The 21,668-nt window shown below is 33.6% G+C and overlaps 1 protein-coding gene and 1 non-coding gene across 2 annotated transcripts in view; one reads left to right on the top strand and one right to left on the bottom strand.

Annotated features, from left to right (window-relative positions):
* Window positions 1-21,004, top strand: part of LOC113401810 (orexin/Hypocretin receptor type 1-like) — a 139,457-nt gene extending 118,453 nt beyond the window's left edge. The window contains exons 4-9 of the mRNA XM_064218886.1: window positions 4,733-4,880; window positions 6,259-6,400; window positions 9,563-9,684; window positions 15,732-15,888; window positions 16,555-16,667; window positions 20,257-21,004. Coding sequence (XP_064074956.1) covers window positions 4,733-4,880; window positions 6,259-6,400; window positions 9,563-9,684; window positions 15,732-15,888; window positions 16,555-16,667; window positions 20,257-20,591 — 1,017 coding nt within the window. The 3' untranslated portion in view covers window positions 20,592-21,004. The remainder of the gene's footprint in view (window positions 1-4,732; window positions 4,881-6,258; window positions 6,401-9,562; window positions 9,685-15,731; window positions 15,889-16,554; window positions 16,668-20,256) is intronic.
* Window positions 13,665-13,737, bottom strand: Trnar-ucg (transfer RNA arginine (anticodon UCG)). The gene has a single exon. It is a non-coding gene; the product is annotated as a tRNA-Arg (tRNA).
* Window positions 21,005-21,668: the final 664 nt, after the last annotated feature.

Raw genomic sequence — 21,668 nt, 5'->3', positions numbered from 1 at the left:
AGTTTATTAGTTGCCTTATTTTCAAGATTTCTGAACCATCGACAAACATGTTTTTAAATAAGTTTTTAGAATATCAAGACTTAAAATTTATAGGAAATTCACACTATAATTTTGATAAGTTTAATATTCAAAGTATTCTTTAAACGGATCGCCGAATTTATCTTTAGTGATATATATAATATGCCGCGTCTACTCATTGATTACACGTGACGTAACCGAAGAACCGAAAAACCTAGACATGTATCATTAAATTTCCATGTGCTTAATTTGTGTTTATAATTCTTCACATATATATATTTATAACTAAATTTTTTTTTTCTTTGTACGTCAATCACGTCAGTACTTAGATAGGAAACTAAATTACCAACCGTCGTGGAATCGTCTATAGTCATAAACTATAAAATTTTTGAATTCCGAATTCCCCTTTTTTATTTAATGCCCAGCGAAGCGGGTAGGTTAGTTAGTTTGGTATAACTTTTAGAACGAAATTCTTTTACGCGGCTTACAGTAAAGTGAACTGGCCGAAATCGCGACGTTAAGAAAAAGCGTTATACGACCATGCGAGATTTTCCTCTCTTTCTCCTTTCTGTGAATAATTGCTGCCGTCACGGGATGCCCAGCAGACATGAAACATCGTTTTATTTATTGCAAGAAAACATAAAAAACAAAAAACATGGAGTCGTCATAAAAAGAGTAAATAATGCAATTATTACGGGCCGCCTTGCTATGTAAAAAGTGTCAGGTTCGATCCTAACCTCTCGGGCTAATTTCGTCCCCACTCGTAACATAAATTTTAAGCTTAATCTGAGGGAAATTGCTATTATTCTATTTGAAAAGAAAGAATGAGTTACGGCCACCCACACAAGGGAGTAGAGAACGACGGGGATTGAACATTGGTGACATCATAAAACATCATGGCCATTTCCGTCACGTAGTCATTCTTACCCCCATAGGGTACCAATAAATATTTCCTATAAAAGTTACAGTTGTAATATTGCCTAGGTGACAATATATCACCCCGAGATAGATTTTAGTTAAGTATACGAAGATTTATCATGCACTTAGCACACGAGTGTCGTCTTGAAGTTGTTACGAAATCGGTTGTAACTTAAGTGCAATTCGTGGAGCAATAAACTGCGTGTATGGAACACGACTGAGAAATTATCGACGTATTGTTTGACCTTAATCCTCTCATGGACCAGTCCTAACGCAGCAACTTAATAATCTCTCTCTTTAACGTCTGTATGTTTAAAAGTTCCTTAGTTTACCTTTAGCTAAAGGTCAAAGAGACAATATGATGGAACAACTAGAATATTTAAATTTTAACTGAGGAGTTCTAAGCCAGGATATCACCACAAAATTTTCATGCATCAATTAAATTGTATTTAGAATCGATCTCGCAAATGTAGGAACATCGTGAGGAAACCTGCATGTGTAAACCTGTATGAAAGTATTCTACATGGTTATCCTCCAACCAGCGTTGGTCCATCATGACAGCGTAACTTTCTCCTCAAATAGGAGAAGTGGACTCAGGGTCTTTTTCTATACTACTGTTAATAATTAGTTCATGGCTGTACCTTGTAAAAGAATATAATTCAAAGGTGTTGATGTTACAATGAACATTAGTCACGTAAACTAGACTATGACTATTAAGTAACGCTTTAAACTTCTTGCAGAAGCTATGGGTGCAAATATCCGCACACAGTAGACCATTTTAATGTATTTAGTATATAGATTCGGGCATAGGCAGCCTGATGGTAAGTCACCCCTGCCCATAGACATTGGTACTACATATTACCAATACGCCACCAAATTTGGGCACTAAGGTGTTATGTCCATTGTCACAATATGGTACAATAGTACCATAATATTGGCTCATTCAACCTTTAAATCCAAACAGAACAATACGAAGTATTACTATTTAGTGTTTGAATATGAGTGATAGGTATCAACCCAAATGAGCTTGCACAAAGCCCTAGCCCCAAATAAACTTTCCGTCCAAATATAAATAAAAAAAACCACTTATCATTTAAAAATTCATTTAAAAAATATATAAATACTTACATACATTTAGAAGAGTATTTCCTTTAAAAGTGTTCCTTCACGGTTCACATAACAGCTCTTAAGTTATTTCGACGGATTTTGATGGTTACTTATCGAAAGAGCCTTTCAAATCTAATTCGGTGTGAACGACTTCTAAAGACGGATTACAGAGGCTAAGCCGCAAAACCAAGTGGTTTTATTAGCGAGACAATTTTATATACTTCCTTAAATATTTAACACTCCGGTTTTACAATATGGACACCCGACTTTAGATATTTTATATACTAACTATAGAGTTAGTAGTTTAAAGTTAGTTAGTAGTTACTATATAAATGAGTTATTTCACATTTTGGCTTTAAGATTCAAAAGAATTTATTCTGTTTTTTTTACTATTGTTACATACCACCTGATACATACTCACCACCATCTATTAAAATTGGCGCCGTAAGAAATATTATACATTAATTACATCGCCAATGCGCCATCAACCTTGGAAATTAAGATGTAGACTCTTGTTACTGTAACAATACAATATATTGATCTTTAAGGAATGAGTACATAAGAGGAATTTTGAAAGTGGCACCGGTAACCGAGAATCTATCTGGAAACCGGCTGTCTTGGTATGGGCATGTTATGCGGAGGAATGAGGACCATGTGAGAAATGTTATGAGAATGGATCTGGATGGATATAGAGGTAGGGGACGACCAAAGAAACGATGGATGGATTGTGTAAAAGACTATATGGTTAGAAAGAATGTTACTTGTGAGATGACGTCCGACAGAGAAGTATGGAAGAAGAAGACATGCTGCGCCGACCCCGAGCAAAATTGGGATAAGGGCAGGAGGATGATGAGAGGTAGAATATATGGTGAATTGGTGATACCTACACAGACGGACTTGCAAACAAACCTACACATTGCGAGTTTGATCGTTTGTAGTGCAATTTAAGCTGAGATGATCGAGTGGAAGAACACTCAAAAACGCGTCAAGCGCTTTGTGTGCTAATTATGAATTTTATAATTGAATCGAACAAATCAATAAGTAATCACTTCACGCTTTTTTTATCATCAATTTAATGTTTTGTTGTGTCATATAACTTATTTATATATCCAGATATCTAATAGAATATAGAAACAAATACCTTGCTCTAAAGTTGTTTTCGTCGAAGACTTGCCGTTTTCAACCTATGTTTAGTACACATCTGAAAATCATATGTTCGATACCCTGGGATTTTAGTGTGGTACTCCAAAAACATACATATTTATAAACTAGTGTTTTAAAAACTGGAGGAAAGTAGAATATTAGTAACTCTCTGGAAACAGGATTGGTAATAGTCCTTTCTGAAATTGAAACCTAATGTGTTTGTGCGAATTTTAAGCAGCGATCTATAAGTATGTTTATCGAATTGAATTTACGTATTCTAGACTTTAGACTAGACTAGGTAATTTCTATTCCCTGTCAATGCGTAAAATACAAAATCATCACTTCCTTCTTTGCTTTGTAATAAGATTAAAATATCTAACAAAATAAAACTTAAAATGGAACAAATATATTATATATAAAGAGCGATCTAACAGAGTTAATTGAATATGGTGTCGTTATGGTGATCCAGCGGTTCCTCTATCAGCGTCAATACTAATTAATTTACTCAGCGTCGCTACAAATGAACTACGGCCTTAAAATTAAGGAATTAAGGTCACTTTTGCGGTATAACAAGTTTACCATAACTAATTTAAGTGTCGCTTTGAATAACGACTACGAATATATATATATATATAAGAATATTTTTTTTTAAACAAATATGCAAAAAATCTCGTTAGAATTTTAAAATTATTTTTAAATAAGAATTAATGTTTTAATAAGCATTGAACCGGCATTATAATACCTGTGGACTTAACTGAACGTCAGTTGACTGCTTCAACAGTCCAAGTCCAGAGACAGTAAGAAGGGAAGCCCGCGTGAGGGCTTAATAAGATATATTCTCTTAAGGAAAGGAGGTTGTGTTAAATCGAGGTGCATTAAATTAGTTTAAAATGATGTTGGAATGGTGAATATGCTTAAGTTCACCACGTTCACTAATAATACGTCACTAGCCGAGAACCTAATGACTGTTGGCAGATACCCACTCATCTTTAATACTACCGTCAAACATAATGACAAGCTTTATATAATAATAATAGAGATAACTTCATCATGAAGTTGACTCCAGGATAGTTGATTTCTATTGAGACCAGTCTGGGAATCAAAAATTTAAGATCACCCGACACCAACATAAGAAAAAAAATTTACATATAACGAGAAGAAGACAAACCAAAACTGTAATCCAAAATAATTATTCAGGCACATTAAATTGCCGAGCTCCACCAAACAATAGAATGATACACCAAATCAATATCTATACAATATATATTGTTATGAAGGCAATAAAATCTTAAGGTCAATGTGTGCAATTAAAGATGCAATATCTATGATGTTGACGCTGATAGTATAAAACCTGGTTTGTATTTCTTAAAGCGCCACCATTGGGTTTAGCTTTAGGTAATACAATATTCCAGAATAATTAAATGAAACTTCAGTCATTTGTATTAAATGGCATTTATATATTAAGTATCGTTGAAAGATTAACCTTTATCAATGTTTATCTTTCATTTTGAATTACCATACAATAACATGTATTTTATTTTTACAGTCCGTATCAGTGACGGTGTCGGTGCTGACTCTGACGTTCATCTCAGTGGACCGGTGGTACGCCATTTGCTTCCCTCTCAAGTTTAAATCCACCACAAGTCGCGCGAAGACCGCAATACTTATCATCTGGGTGCTGTCTTTACTTTTCAGTAAGTAACATTATAATGTGGTATTTCTATTTATTTTTAATATATATTATCTTAATGGTATATTTAAACAAACGAAGTTTGAAGAAAAAGAAGAAGAAACAAAAATTTAATTGACTTATGAAAAATCCCGTCAAATATTGCGACTTAACCAGATTCGATATAACGATCACTACTAATGCCAAGACAATAGCCACAACAGATATTTGAACATACAATTAAAAACAACCAAGTACCGTGGTATTAATAACTGCTCGTTGAAGTTTAATTGAATCGCGTATAAAAAAAAATCTTATATTAATAAGCTAATATTTTTCCTCGCCCTTAAAACTGCTGTCCATCTGATATCCAACGAAGAGTCATTAGTTTTACATTACAAATTAGGCACATCAAACTAATTGACGTAAAGCGAGAGATATATTCCCTCTTCCCGCTCATTATTGCTGACAGAAACACATATAAAGACGCTGTTTGGTTTCGCCTGAAGAAAACCTGTCATTTTCAGGTATTCTCAGAGTCAATAAAAGTGATATAATACGAAAAATCAGCGCTAAATTTGTTTGTGAAGGAAAAAATCCTGTCTCCGTGGTATTAAGGGATACACCAAAAGCCAATTTTAGCAATTGGATTCAACCATTTCCTTCTACCGAATTTTACGCGTAATATAAAGTTATTTTAACGATTTTTTTGATACGCCTCAACTGGATTTGACATGTGACGTCAGCAATGAATGCCTGAAATATTTGAAAGCAGATAAATATAAACGATCATTCATGCCCGTGACTTCGTTCCTGAAGATTATGATTAATTCATGTTAAACATGTAATTTTCCAAGATATAAGATAAGAACCAGTTACAGCGGCTTTGTCCCCGATTTGTGGGGTCAGCTTGTCCTTTTTTTATGTCATTTTATTTCGCCCTGACAATTTATTTAAAAAAAATCATCCTGTTCACATGAGTAGTTTAAGCGCGACATTGTAATAAAAGTCACTTTTGAATTTATAATATTATCTTGATTATGAACTGCCAACGATTACTTATAAACGGTATTAATATAGTCTCGTTCAATCTTCTAGAAGTTTCTTTGTAATGAGTACAGATTAATTACGAATTAAATGAAGCACTATATATGACATTTAGGTAAATTACTAGCTGAACCTGCGGCTTTACCCGCGCGATATTTATAAAACACAAACTTCCAATCCCCATTTTTCCTCCTTAGGGATGGAGTTTCGTATAATTCATAGTGGATGTCCTACAAGGAACCTCAATATCAAATTTCAAATTTGTAGGTGATATGGTTTCTGAGATTTGTGATTAATCAGTGAGTAGTATTTCGCTTTTGTATATATAGACTTTATTAATCACTTATTTTATGCAGATGTACCTGAATTCGTCGTGCTCCAAGTGCAGAAGAACATGGAGCTGCGATTCGACGCGCAATACTTCATGCAATGTACACCTACGTGGTCAGACGAAAGTGATCTTAAATGGCATATTATAAAGGCGCTTTTCCTTTACACGTAAGTAAACTACCGTCAACAAAACAAGTACCCATTGTTGTTTTAAATATCCAAACTTTTATAGTAATGGAAATTGTCTTAATTCAAATAGCAATTATTTAATGCAAAAAGTCTATAGACATTTTGAAGGTTTGTAGTAATTACACTGACTTACTCAGTGAAATAAATCTAGATTATCGATATTTCACAGTAGAATCTCTCAGTCCCATGTTCCTGTCATTCGAACTTTACTGGAAAGCCTCTAAACTGTTACCAATTATCTGATCAATCAGAATGCAGTCCAAATAAAACGTGTACTAGTGATCGTTGTATAAGTACTAAATGTAGCCTGTCTCAATCGTAGACTTAAACAGTACCTAATACTCAGTGATACCTATCACGGTACGCCATATAACCCCATAACCACAATAATTATTTTTGTGTACGAATTAAAATAACATTCTATTATTTATTTAACTAGTAAATGTAGAATTTACTTTTTAAATCAATAATAATAATACATGATGATCATGCTACAAAAAACTCGAAACTCATCACAAAACACAATCGGGACATGTCAGAAATAATTTCAGAATGATAGCACTAAAACGATACCCTTATCAAAATTACATCACATTAAGAACCGAGTAAAATGCTCAAGGGGATTTTCCATCTATTACATATCAGAATTTTAGTAGGTAATATTTAGTAATATGTAACACCTTATTTATAAAAGTTCCTAATCACGTATTAATTATTTAAAAATTCACTAACATGTATATAAATTAAAAATGTACACAACAGTCTCCAATTTGAACATGTAAATTAATTATAAAATATTTTATAATTACATAATATACATATGAAAAACGAAAGAAAATACTATTATTAATAATGTTTGTATTAAACTTTTTTGAGTAATTTATAGGTTCTGAGATTTGTGATTTTATATGAAACCATAAAAAGGTATTGGGTTTTTTTTTTCCTAAAACCAATTACACGATCCATTAAAGTTGTATAATATAATAATTTACAATCCGCTGAATCATAACTTAAATTAAATATATTTTGAACAGTTCATGAACTAAGATTGCGTAATATAAAACTTTATTAATCATCGAATTCGAATGCTTCGATCAATCAAAATTTCCAATGAAATTTCGAGTGTCCTTACAAAAGTTTATATTTAATATAATAATAGATATTCTGAGCCGTTAAATTACTCAACATATTATAATCGATACGATCCAGTGGAAAGATGGAATTACTGGTTCGAGCCCGGGCAAGCGCTAAGTGTTTATGCCCTTAAATTTTATCTTTAATTTCGTGCATAGCAGTGAGGAATAGCACCAATGCACCCACCACTCTTCATTATTGCAGTGTGTTGTGTTATCTCTAAATCTTTTGCTCAAGAGCAGAAGAGACTAAAGCCCAGCAACAAGATCTGACTGACTGTTGCTTATCAAATAATAACGTAAGCATTCTAAAACTGTTTTGGACCATAGTATAATAATTAGGTATGAAAAGCAGTTTCTAGATAATCTAGTTAGGTACCATTCATTCACCATATATCCAATCTAAGCAACAATACTTAGTAATGTCGTGTTCCGATTTGAAAAGTGAGTGAGCCAGTGTCAATTATAAGCATTTGTAACATCATGTAGTTACAAAAGTTGGTGGTGCATTGACAATTTAAGGAATGGTTCTTTTTTTTGGTAACTATTTCCGATCAGGTAGGGCATATAGACATTCATGATCCGCTTACCTACGCTATAAAAAATTAACGGTTATTTTATTAGAAATTATCTTGTTGCTTTTGTGAGGGTTGAAGAATCAAGCAATCCATTGTATGACAGACGCGAGGAAATTATTCATTTTGTCAATATACTTTAATGTCATCTTAACTTCTCACTGTGTTAAATTATTTACAAGCAATTACGATATGGATTTTCAAAAGTCAACAGTAAGATATATCTACACACGCTCGACTAACTTATTAAATATTGATGAAAATTATTGTTAAAGTTAAATTAAATTAATATATAGGGAGAATTGACATTTTTTTTCAACACATCATCAAATAATTTCTAATCGAATCAAACATGGTCGAACTCATTCAATTATTTCAGTCAATTTCATGATAAAATTCGAACACAAAATAATCATCTTTGTGAATCTTAATCAGGAGCAGTCCTTTGGTATATTATTTATTCTTTCTCGAAAAATCTTTTGTTTCTATAGATATATAATTTCGACATCAAAGGCTACTTTCAAAATGAACACTGCCGTGGGCCGTCACGAATAAACGTCAATTACAAATATCTATTTATTTTCGGCATTACCTTTAAGAATTACTTTCAAACGTTATTAAGTAAGGGTATTTCTCGCTTTTTCCTTGAATGATTTCTGCAGATGGGGCGCCCTTATTCAAAATAAAAACGTAAGAACCTGAATGTTGTATCTATGAAGTTATTCTGTAAAAAAAAAGTCGAATATTATCGTTAACTACGATTCTGAAATGTCAGTACAATATATGCCATTGAGTAATACTAATTAATTATAGCACTTAATTAGCATTATCGAGCCGAGATGGCCCTGTGATTAGAACGCGTGCATCTTAACCGATGATTTCGGGTTCGAACCCAAGCAGGCACCACTGAATTTTCATGTGCTTAATTTGTGTTTATAATTCATCTCGTGCTCGGCAATGAAGGAAAACATCGCGAGGAAACCTGAATTTGTCTAATTTCAACTAAATTCTACCACATGTGTATTCCACCAACCCGCATTGGAGCAGCGGGGAAACCTTCTCCTCAAAAGGAGAGGAGCCCTTAGTCCAGCAGTGGGAAATTTACAGGCTGCTAATGTATAGCATTTAAAGAATACATGTATAAATTGGTTGTCAACATTTCTCGAGTGAAATTCGAAGTTAGTTCTTACTAAAAACAATGTTGAGACATAACTGTCAAAGCGATCAACTGGTGTAATTCAACGAAACGCCGCAAGTGCATTTTACCTTCTTAAAGCAATCTCCTTTAAGAAGGTAAACTGTACTTGCGGCGGATCAAATATCATAATGGTCGTAACATTGAAACCCAATACTCTCTCGTCTTTGTTACCTACTCTCACATTTCAATCTAATTATATAGTTCGATATGTGTATCAAATGTTTTTGTTATACAGGTTCCCACTTCTCCTGATGATGATTGCGTATTGGCAGATCGTCAGAGTTCTGTGGAGGTCGGACAATATTCCTGGACACACTGAATCTCATACACTTTGCCCGGCCAGCGGACAAAATAATTGTAAGTAATAACGGATAAGTTGTCAATTTCTTCTGACAGTTCGTTCTCGATGGCAAAACTAAGCGCTAGTTATTAAAATGCTTAGCGAAGTTAGATAAGATAATCTTAGATAATACTGAACGCCGATTGGCTTATTATTACGTCATCTGCCACCGACCAATCACCTTTCAGATTAAAGTCAAGTTTATTATGACTTTGACGTGTCAAAGACTAGATTAAATCTATAATCTTTTACATAAATTTATTTTGTATAAACTTCATCCAAGTCAGACTTGTCAAACAAATATTATAAAAGGGGTTAGTTTCGATATATTTTTTAGTGGTTTTACACTAGAAAGAAATACAGTTATGATTATAAAGCAAAACGAAAAAGTTATAGTGATGCAAGAGAAGCGAATATTAAATGAAAAAAATCCCGGTAAAGTGAAGTCAAAAAAGCCGTCTTCAATTACTCAATTTTGTTGATTTATAGTGAAGCAACAAAATGAATGTTGCAAATGTTTGTTCAAAATGTTCCGCGTACTCCTGTATCCTGTATGGAAATCAACGAATATAAACTTCACGATTATTTCACATTTATATAATTACTAGCAAACGCGTTGCTGTTCGTATGTTGTACGTTTATTGATATTGTATTATAATGCTTAGCCGAAAATCTCTGAAACACGTTGAATATGAGGATACGAGTTTTATTTTAAGTCCAATATTTTCAGTTCAGTTTCTTTGCGAGTCACGGTCAAAACAACAGCGATATATTTATATATATTTTAATATTATTTTTTGAGTAATATAAAAGTAAATTTAACGTTAATTATATTTTTTTTTGTCTGAGGAGTGACTAGAAAAAATAAATTATGTCAATTAATATTCAGTGTGACTTAAAGAATATTTATTGACATAAAATATAAGATAGAAAGACCACCGCGGGGCTTTGAGGTTAAAATTACTTTGTTTGAAATTCGAGGGTTCCTGTCAAGCACCACTGAATTTTTCAAGTGCGAAAATTGTGTTTACAATTCATCTCGCGCTCGGCGAATGAAGACATCGTGAGGAAACCTTCACGTATCGAAATAGATTCTTACGCGTGTTTTTTTATGGTTTAGGTAGGCGGACGAAAAAATGGTCCAGCTTATGGTTCCTTGCTAACGCGCCACCGACCTTGAAAACTAAGATGTCATGCCATGTGACTCACTCACCCTTCAAAATCGCAACACACAAATACTAAGTATTGTTGCTTAGTGGTAGAATATATACTGAGTGGGTGGTACCATCCACTTAGATTACTTTGACCTAGGGTTTTATTAAGAAGGAATCTTATAAAGTATAAATAAATAAATAAATAAGAAGGAATCTTTGGTCAGCTGTGAGATATATGTAGACTGTTACTTGGTTTTGTTTACAAGATCAACGTCCTGTTAGATTGCAGTTGGCTTGATGCGTGCTACGTAGAAAGTCGATACAAAATTATTGTTACTAAATTTAGTTACCTAACCGTTTCGCAAAACCAATTATTAGAAATCACTACTGATCACAGTATTATATTATTATCATTAATTTAGTTATATAGGTGATAAAAAAGTATGTAATAAGGATAATAATAATTCAATTATTATATTTAATAATATATACAACTGATTCTAAAGAGTACCAACTGCACCAATTCTTCTCGGTAGAATCTACATTCCGAAGTGCTCGCGAGAGCCTGCTTCAATAAAGTATATTTTGATTTTATTTCATTTATAGTATTACAGTAGACATAGTGACTGTATTGATATTTCTCACTGTGCTAGTATTATCCTGCCATTTTACAGCTATTCCTTATTTTCTCGGAGATTTCGACAAAATTGAATCTGGTTTGTTCTCGAGCTGACTGCTCGTTATAGTGATAGCTGACTTGGTTCGTGACGAAATAAATCAAATAGTGTGATGGCATTTAAATTTCGAATAAAATGTATTTTCACAGACATTTTATTTTAGGGGCTGGACATCAGATCTTAGGTATAAAAAGCCAATCTTTCCATGGCGTTCTTTTTTTTTTAATGATATCTGTATCGGGCTTTCATTGCTTCATAAAAAATTTCATCAAATTATGTTATTCCTCTTCTGATCGATTTTATTATTAGGTTTCATATGTTACCTGAACCTGCGGTTTTATTCAACTTTACACATAACCGCTACAAACTGTCACTGTCAAATAGCCTGTGTCCTTCCCCGGGACTTAATTGATCTCCATACAAATTATTCAAATAACTCAAGTCAATCCAATCAAATTTGATACAGCAATTATTGGCCTTAAGATTGTGACTATTAAAAATAACCCCCTTCATAAAACAAATGTCTCCAGTGTCTCTTATAAATTACCCAATTAAAAACCACCCCAGCTTGTGAACGCGATACTCGCTTAATAAAGGCAGTATGTGTTAATTATGCAATTAATTAATAGCTTACAAAGAAATGTCATCAAAGTTTGATTATATTCTTTGTTTAATTGACGATTGGTGAGTGAGCCAGTGGAAATACAGGCACTTATCTTAGTTCCAAAGGTTGGTAGCGCATTAATTTTGTAAGGAATGGTTAATATTTAATCACTTCCCGCCAGGTAAGTCTCCTGCACGTTTGCCGCCTATAACATAAAAACAAAATTCTATCAATGGGCAATGGACTTCCTATCACGTGGCTTAGTTGCTCGTCCTCCTAACTATATTATGAAAAAAAAAATTACGGTCAGCTTAACTTTAAAATAATTTAAATAAGGATGACTGTGAGTTAGAATGAGGTTTTAAGATAATTATAATAATTAAATATATCAGCAATTTTGGACACGGGTTTCTTCCCAGTATTGGAAGTGAGACTATATTACACCTACGATGGTTGAAGACAAGACACAACTTCGGAAAGTCGGAATTGCCTGCCGTGGGATCAAATCCACACTAGATTCACGCTTACTAATGCCTAATTTATATTTATCCATCTTTAATTTAAATATGTATTATTACTATTATAAAATACCGAAACGATAAAACAGCACGATGGAATCCATTTTCGTGACAAGCTGAATTCCACGCGGGTAAACACACGGAGCCGAGATGGTCCAGTGGTTAGAACGCGTGCATCTTAACCGATGATTCTGGGTTCAAACCCAGGCAGACACCACTGAATTTTCATGTGCTTAATTTGTGTTTATAATTCATCTCGTGTAAGAAATATCGTGAGGAAACCAGCATGTGTCTAATATAATTGAAATTCTGCCATATATGTATTCCATCAACCCGCATTGGAACAGCGAGGTGGGATATGCTCCAAACATTCTCCTGAAAAGGAGAGGACGCCTTAGCCGAGCAGTGGGAAATTTACAGGCTGTTAATGTAATGTAAAGCCGCGGGATCAGCTAGTCGCTTTATAGTTTTTTATAGATTATCTTTTATGCATATTCACTTAACTTGGAATATTAACCAACTACCGGTACTGGATTCACACGAATGCAATAAGGTTCCATATGAAACATAGCTTGAAGAACAAACATAAAAGCCCTTATTTTTTCCGCTTAGGAAAGTTGAAATTCTCGACTTTTCTTTACCTTCCTCTTGAATCACTCTTTTCATTGATGAAAACTGCATTAAAATCCGTTGCGTACTTTAAAAGATTTAAGCGTACAGATGGCGGGAAGCGACTTTTTTTTATACTATGTAGAGATGGTTGTTTTTTTTTTATTATCATAATTATCACCAACGCAACCACTCCACCCCTAATTGACGGCGTTAAACTTCCTCAATAAATGCAAAAAGATAGATTCAAATCAAAAATAGTATACCTGAGATTATTATGTTCTATTTCACAAAACTGAAGCATTTTTTTAAATATAAAATTGAAAAATAGCGTCCAAACTAAAATAGAAATTGAAATAATATTATTATGATATACTTATTATTTCGAAATATTTTATACAAATTAATATATCAAACTGAGTAAAATATATATTTCGACCGTGACAGGACTCGAACCTGCAATCTTCGGATCCGAAGTCCGACGCCTTATCCATTAGGCCACACGGTCGCCTGGTACGAACGTCTAAATAACGGTAGAGATGGAGGAAACAAATTTAAAATAAGAATTTATTTATTATACTTTACAAAATATTAACTGAGTATCTTTATAATGATATAATCTCTTAAATTAATACAAAAAAATATACACAAAAATTAAAAAAAAAAATTTTTAGAAATGTATGCCAACGACTGTATGGACAAAAGCCTACTCTTTGCTTAAGGATAATGTGAGAGCTTAGTCCACCACGTCCCTTTAACGCAAGTTGTAGTGTAGTTCTTTGTCTATTTAAGCACATTTGACTAAGGCTTGTTTTATACGAAAAGTATCATTCCCGGAGATAGTTAAAAGGTAAAACATATTTCCAAAGCCAATATAACACAGTATCCTGTATTAATATAACTAAATATTTGTATAGCTATTGTTTTGAATTTAATGTATTTTATTTATAAATATCGATATCAATATATTATACTTATTTATGCAAATTATATTTATAAGATATAAATCGACCCTCAATGACAAGAATTAGTGTACCTACGGAGATATTACATAAAAGGCGCGAATTCGGATCCAGACAAGCATTATATAGTCATTGAAAAGAAGACGCTTACGCGCCAAATTGGTGCTTTTCGAAAGAGGTTCACTAACTTAACTTGAACCTTATTCATACCAATGATGATATGTTTTTCATTTGCTCTAAACTTATTGTTATTTAGATTATATTTATTCACTTTCTATTAGGCTAAGCTCCATTCATAATGTGATTTATAAAAAGGAGAATTCAGTAGCTATTAAAACAACATTATGTCAAGTAGCTAGACAGTGAGTTACGTCATAAAAGTAGTGCATAATAATGTCGCTCTGATCAATTTCGGCTACGGCGCCCAACCTCAAGGGCGACCAGCCAACTACTCAGGACATATGATAGTGCAAAAGTGCACTTTCTATTCCCTCAATCTGATAATCCTATGGGACTGCAAATCCGACCGGAAAGAGTTCAGGCGAAGGACAAAAGTGCTTACCGAGGCACGAGAGTTTACACTGTACATACGTTGCCTTCCACGCAGGAGACATAACATACATATGATTGTATTTAACTAACATGACTGTATTTTTACATGTTGAAAAAGAATAACTACTGAGTTTCTTGCCGGTTCTTCACGGTAGAATCTACATTCCGAACCGGTGATAGCTTTACTTAAAATAGTTTGTTAAATGACGATTCAAAAGTGCTTGTGCCTACTTGAATAAAGTGTGTTTTGATTTATGACTGAGATTTTTTCGATAGAAAAACCCAATAAAATGTTATCGCCCCGACCTAGGGTTTGATAACAAGACCACGGGATCTGGGGCCTTATATCTAGCCACTAGACCAACGAGGCAGTCCAGTTTACGTTACGTTATGAGTGTTATGCATATAGGTATGTAATTAGTACATGTATTCGACGAATGTTACTTAATTCTTTGGAATTGACAAGTGTTTATTAAAACTATTTAAAAATGTATATGATTACATTTCTCTTTGATATAGACACGGTATGCGCATATTGACGACCTCCGTGGTCGAGTAGTGTGTACACCGGTTTTCATAGGTACGCCACTCCGAGGTCCCGGGTTTGATTCCCGGCCGAGTCAATGTAGAAAAAATTCATTAGTTTTCTATGTTGTCTTGGGTCTGGGTGTTTGTGGTACCGTCGTTACTTCTTATTTTCCATAACACAAGTGCTTTAGTTACTTACATTGGGATCAGAGTAATGTATGTGATGTTGTCCAATATTTATTTATTTATTTATTATTAAGTATTAGCGTCTAGCCTATGACAGCAACAGATACCAAACTGACTTGTTCTTTTTTTTTTAAAGTTTAATAAAATTGTACTATGTGTTTGCCTGTCTCAAATAAATAAATTGTGCTAGCAGCTTTGTTCCGAATTCGTTTTATTAATTAGTAGTTGGTTATATGTTTGTTTATTTGACTATACGATGTCCAACATTGTCCAGGGTTGGCTGCCAACAGACGGACAACTCCATCAATCCACGCCAACGCTTCCACCGAGGGCCAACTTCGTTCCCGACGGAAGGCCGCCAAGATGCTCGTAGCTGTTGTGATCATGTTCGCAGTCTGCTATTTTCCAGTTCACCTGCTTTCTGTTCTGAGGTATTTGTACAGACATTAAACAGATCAAAACTTATCTCGAAAGCACGCACATAAATACAAGTTAACCAAAAAAAATGATCTTTGAATTCAAAAAGGTTTTGTGCAAGCCCGTCTGTGTAGGGAGCACCCGCTCATCATATATTCTACTGCCAAGCAGCAATACTTTGTATTGCTGTGTTCTTGTTTGAAGGGTGACTGAGCCAGTGTAACTATAGGCACAAGGGACATAATATCTTAATTCCCAATGTTGGTGGCGCATTGGTGATGTAAGGAATGGTTAATATTTCTTACAACGCCATTATATATGGGCATTGGTGGCAACTTACCAGGTAGCCCATGTGCTCGTCCACCTACCGATATCTCACAATAAGAACACTATATTGTGGACGACATTTTGAGTGCTTTGGGTTCGTGCGCATGTTTTTTTGGAGCCAACCCGCATTGGTGCTGGAATTAGCTGAAAACCTTCGACTCAAAGGGAGAGGAGCTTAACTGTCAATTTCAAAAGTCATGACTGTTACTCAATATTTTTTGATAAAATACTTAATAACATTTAGTAGCCCAACCCGGGCTTTGAATCTTCGGGATCTACAGCCTTATAAGCCACTACAAGATGGTAAATGTTGTGTTTACTTAGATTATATAAAAACTTTTTACTCGTAACAGGGTCGCCTATGAAGTGAAGCAATCCGAAATAATGACCTGCATAGCTTTGATCTCTCACGTGATGTGCTACGCCAACTCCGCCGTAAATCCTCTCATCTACAACTTCATGAGTGGTAAGAATCCCCCCCATTTTCTACTCGTTCGTAGCTCATTGACTATTAATTCTGTTGTATTGTTTGTGTTGTTTGAATCGATCTTGATGCATAATATACGGACCTGGACCAAAAGTACCGGTTATTACCGGTTATTATCGTTTTTTCCGGTAATTCCGGTAATTTCCGGTAATAATATATTAGATAGTTTTGTTAAACATAAAGATTGTTACGTAAATTCATTATTTAGAATTTTACATCAAAATATTTCTTTACTATATTTCTAATTTTAATGATTTTCTTAGAGAACAAAGGCTATACACAAGCCCGAGGTTAATAATCTTATAACAGTCTTACTCTGTCGCAGGCTTCACAACCATAACAGCTAAAAGCACTGTGATTCTGTAATAATTCACTTCGTATCTCACTTACGAAATGTTAACAACCAACTTGTATTGGTGCGCCATTATGATTCGTACATCTTATAAATTTTATAATTATTACATCACATTTCACATTCGTGTTCTGCGGTGAGTTTCGAGTTTCTTCTTACAGAATACCGCTATAGCAGTTAATTGTTATATAATTCATATAACTGTCGCTATTATGACAAATAATAAAATGAATCCATGTTCAAGTTCGGAAGAGCGAATCATAGTAAGATTTGTGACCTTCTCTAAAAGCTGTATTCCGTATTTTTATGTAAGCCAGCTGTTGTATTGAGAACCGTAGAAAATAACAATAGCCATATTGAAGACCATAAAAAAATCTTTCATAGTTTCTTACAACCGATTTCCGATATTTTGCATATAAAAATGTAGTATTATTATCGAGTAAAATGAACTTTAAAGTTATCGAAGAGAAACACAATCCATAACAATGTATACTTAGCATTAATCATTCCACAGACAAACGAACGATGGCTAATGATTATAGAAGTATATCGAAATCACTCAACGAAATGGCAATTTGACTGCTGTTCTGTATGGAAATCTGTCAATGATAAAACTATTTCAAGCAGATCTATCGTTTACAAATAAGCTATTGTCTTTGTATACGCCCCCCCCCCCCTACGATTACGTCAATGTGTCTATACAATTTCCATTCGTTTTCGACTTTTCCACCAACGATATTTTCAATCGTTTTGTAAGCTTATCTAAGCCCGTAGTTCCATTTCGTTTGTTCGTTCTCAAACATCAATAAAAAACTGTAGTGTTTTTCTTTTTAAACGAGTTCATTTATATATATAGATTCGTTGTTGATGGATCAAATGGTGATTGAAATCAAAGATTGTATAGCTTTTTTTTTTTTTCGTAATGTAAAGTTCTGTTGGCCCTAATGGCCTCAGCATCACCGGGTGGGATAGGCCAGCTAAACTACTCAAGCCTAGTGTTGAGAGCCCACTTAAGGGATTGTATATCATATAAATTTCACACTATATACATATCCAGTAACGAATATAGACAGTGCGATTCAGAAAAGTGACAATCTCAATCAGCGCCATCTATCGCAACCGGGTTGTAACGTTCGTAATTATACGCTTATATTTCAATCTTTGTTTTCCAAACTAGATAGAGGCCAATAAAAGTAATTTATAACTACTTGACATATTGACATATGTAGCTAATAATATAATTTCGCTTTTATATCATCGTCGTAATATCGTAGGTGTCGTAGCCATTATTTTTGTATTTGATTGATATTTTTTTAAAGCTTTACATTTAATATATAAATAAATAATAAACACATCAATTATCTAATATATTATAACGACAACAAACTGGGATGAATTACAGAATAGAAAATTTTGATCTTGACTAAATATATCTTTTTTTTTTTAAATTAACATGGTTATTTTTATTACTAACAGTATCTAAAACGGGATATTTACCATGTTTTTTATTTTTATTTGGTGGAGCTCGATATTTCGACATTATCTACGAATGTCTTGTTCACGAGTTATATAATGTCGAAATATCGAGCTCCACCAAATAAAAATAAAAAACATGGTAAATATCCCGTTTTAGATACTGTTAGTAATAAATATATCTTGTATGTATAATATATTTTATTTTATTTTATATGATATTTATTTCACTTGTGGTAGGTACTCGTAACGTTCACTCATTATATATACAGAAATACTTAGTGAGCTAGTGAAACTGCAGGCACAAGGGACATAACTCCCAAGGTGGTGGCGCATTGGTGTGATGTAAACAGTGGTTGATATTTTCTCAGCACCAATCTATGGATGGTCGTGACCACTTACTGTCTGGTGGTCAGTTTCCTAGTCCGCCTACCTATCACATATACATATACCATATATTCATATACATATGAAAAAATAAATAAATAAAAGTGTAGAAAGCGAAATAAAATGTTATATAATAAGATATATTTTTATAAAATCTGTTGCTTAAAATTTTACTAAAAAATGCCTCAATTGGAACAGCGTTTTTCACGTAAATATATAATAGATAAACCTATTTTTATATCACACTAGTTAGAAGTCATTCCTTTATAAAATGTTTTGTAAGCAATTATCCAATACTAGTACATTATAGAAACTTGGACAGGGCTTTGTGCACATCTGGGTGGGTACCGCCCACTCATCAATACTTCAATACTTTATATTGTTGTGTTCCGGTCTAATGGGTCTGAACCAGAGTAACTAGAGCCACAAGTGACATAACGTCTTAGCTCCCAAGACGCATTAGCGACGTAAGCCATCTTTAATCACGTTAGTCTATGTGAAGTGGTAATCTTAACATCAGGTGGCCCATTTCCCCGTTCGCCTACCTATACAAAAAATACTCCTAAACAGACCTCAAAACGTGTTAACAATAACTGTATTAAGTTTAAACTGAAATAATATAATAACGCTTGTAGGACAAACATACAAACAATCATTTATATATATACAGATAAGCTCAAGACTTCGTTTAACGTATAATAATGGGACGTAGTTAATTTTTTATTCTCTCGAAACTCATTCGTTTCTCATGAAACAGTATACCAAAAATTCTATTCATCGCATAATCTTGATACAAGTTAAAACACCGAGCATTTTAAACTAAATCGTTTAAAAAACATTTAAATTATTTTGTTAACACAAACAGGCGTAAAGAGTTTTTAAACATGCCTTTGTACGAACATAATTTTTAAGTTGAGAGTTCTTTGTTTAACAATTCGTGTTCTTTTTCGTTATAAATACGTCACAGAAATATTTTGCTTGCAGGATTCCCAGGCTTTTCAGGTCAGTGTTTTCAACCCCGGACGGTTTGGTTATTAAAAATTAGCTTTGCCGACAGTTTTATTTGATCGGGAACCGCATGCATTTATTTTTGTTATGTATCACCATACTTTATACACCTGCATGGCATTTATCCACCTTGTGATTAAATACACCACAAATTACGATTCTGATTAAAATCGATACACCTTTATTTGTCCAATGAGCAATTGTATAATCAAACACTCTAAGAACTATATGTTTTAAAAGTTGCTATTTTTAATAATGGTCATTTTGTATTTTTTCCAATTTTCCGTAAGATGTTTTTGAAAGATGTGCTTGAAGTAACCATTTTATTAACGATAGATTTTGTTACAGGCAAATTCCGTCGAGAATTCCACAGATCGTACTTCAAATGTTTTTGCTGTTGCCACACTTCACCTACACCAGAACAGAACGGTACTTCCTTCGCACCGATAGGTAGCTCACGAGCTGGCACCACCAGGACTGTTGTCAGACGGAACGACTCTTGTGTCAGTTACAGATTGACCCACCTCTCCCCCTCAAACCACAACAGCATAAAACGAGACATCGGAAGGAATACGAACACGTCATTCATCGAACACTTGAATGGAAACCGAAGACTTAAAGGTCGTGATGATTCCATTAGTGAATCTGCTCGTTTTACCCTAACCACGGATATCAGGGATTGACATTTAGGCAGGGACCTTCTCGTTTACACAGATAGAAACCGTGACATCGGCTACATAGCCAGAAGTACAAACAGCATTGATTGTAAACCCTACTACGACTGTTTCAAAGGTCAAGGACCGAGTGGTTGCAATGCCAAGGTTTCCGAGAAAATAGAAATAGAAAGACACAGTGACACATACGCTGATTATCGTGAATGTGATAACGAACTGAGAGAACTTTACACTGTTGACGAAACGAAAAACGGGTTTAAATTTAAATTTAATCGTAGTTTAAATAGTCAGATCACAAACAAGAAGAAACTTAATATGGTATTTTAAAAAGTATCAAGATTTTTATGACAGGATGTATTGATGTAAATATTATCTGTAAATTTAATAACTCAATCAGCACTTTAATTGCTGTCATATCGTATAAAAATAATGATTTTCCTGTATAGACATAGGTCTTCGCTGATTGAATTAAAATATATACATATATTATTGATCATCATGATATGCCATGGTAAATACATATAATCAGGTTGAAAAGTTTGTATAATTGAACGCGTTAGATAAAATTAAATTTCGATTCAAATATAGTTTTGAAACGCGAAACAAATATATTAAGCTCAACTATGGATAATATATTTTTTATATCAATAAAAATACACTTTATGAATATTTCGTTATATCTGTAATAGAAACAACGGCGCCATATTTACAAAAAAAAAAAAAAAAACAATTGACGATTTTTATATATGTTTTAAAAAACCAAATAAATCATTCATAATTTAAACAAATAATCCCTTTAATCGTTTTAATTATGTCAATTATTAAATAATTATAAAACAAAAAAAACCATTGCAATTGTGACGATGCCTTTAAATAATATGTAAGCATATAATTATTATATGTAACGTTTATTGGGTAGTAGTTACAAGTCCGGCCGTTGATTGATTAAGTTCTTGACACCTGTCATCTGTCAAAGTCAAACTCAACAAGAGTAACGATGAACGTCAGATTAACTTATTATGAACAGTTTGCTATATTATGCATTACAGATAGTTCATGATGAATATACAGGGTCATTGATAATTC

The sequence above is a fragment of the Vanessa tameamea genome, chromosome 25 (genome assembly GCF_037043105.1).
Source record: "Vanessa tameamea isolate UH-Manoa-2023 chromosome 25, ilVanTame1 primary haplotype, whole genome shotgun sequence".
Taxonomy (NCBI): Eukaryota; Metazoa; Arthropoda; class Insecta; order Lepidoptera; family Nymphalidae; genus Vanessa; species Vanessa tameamea.
This window is presented reverse-complemented; position numbering and strand designations above follow the sequence as displayed.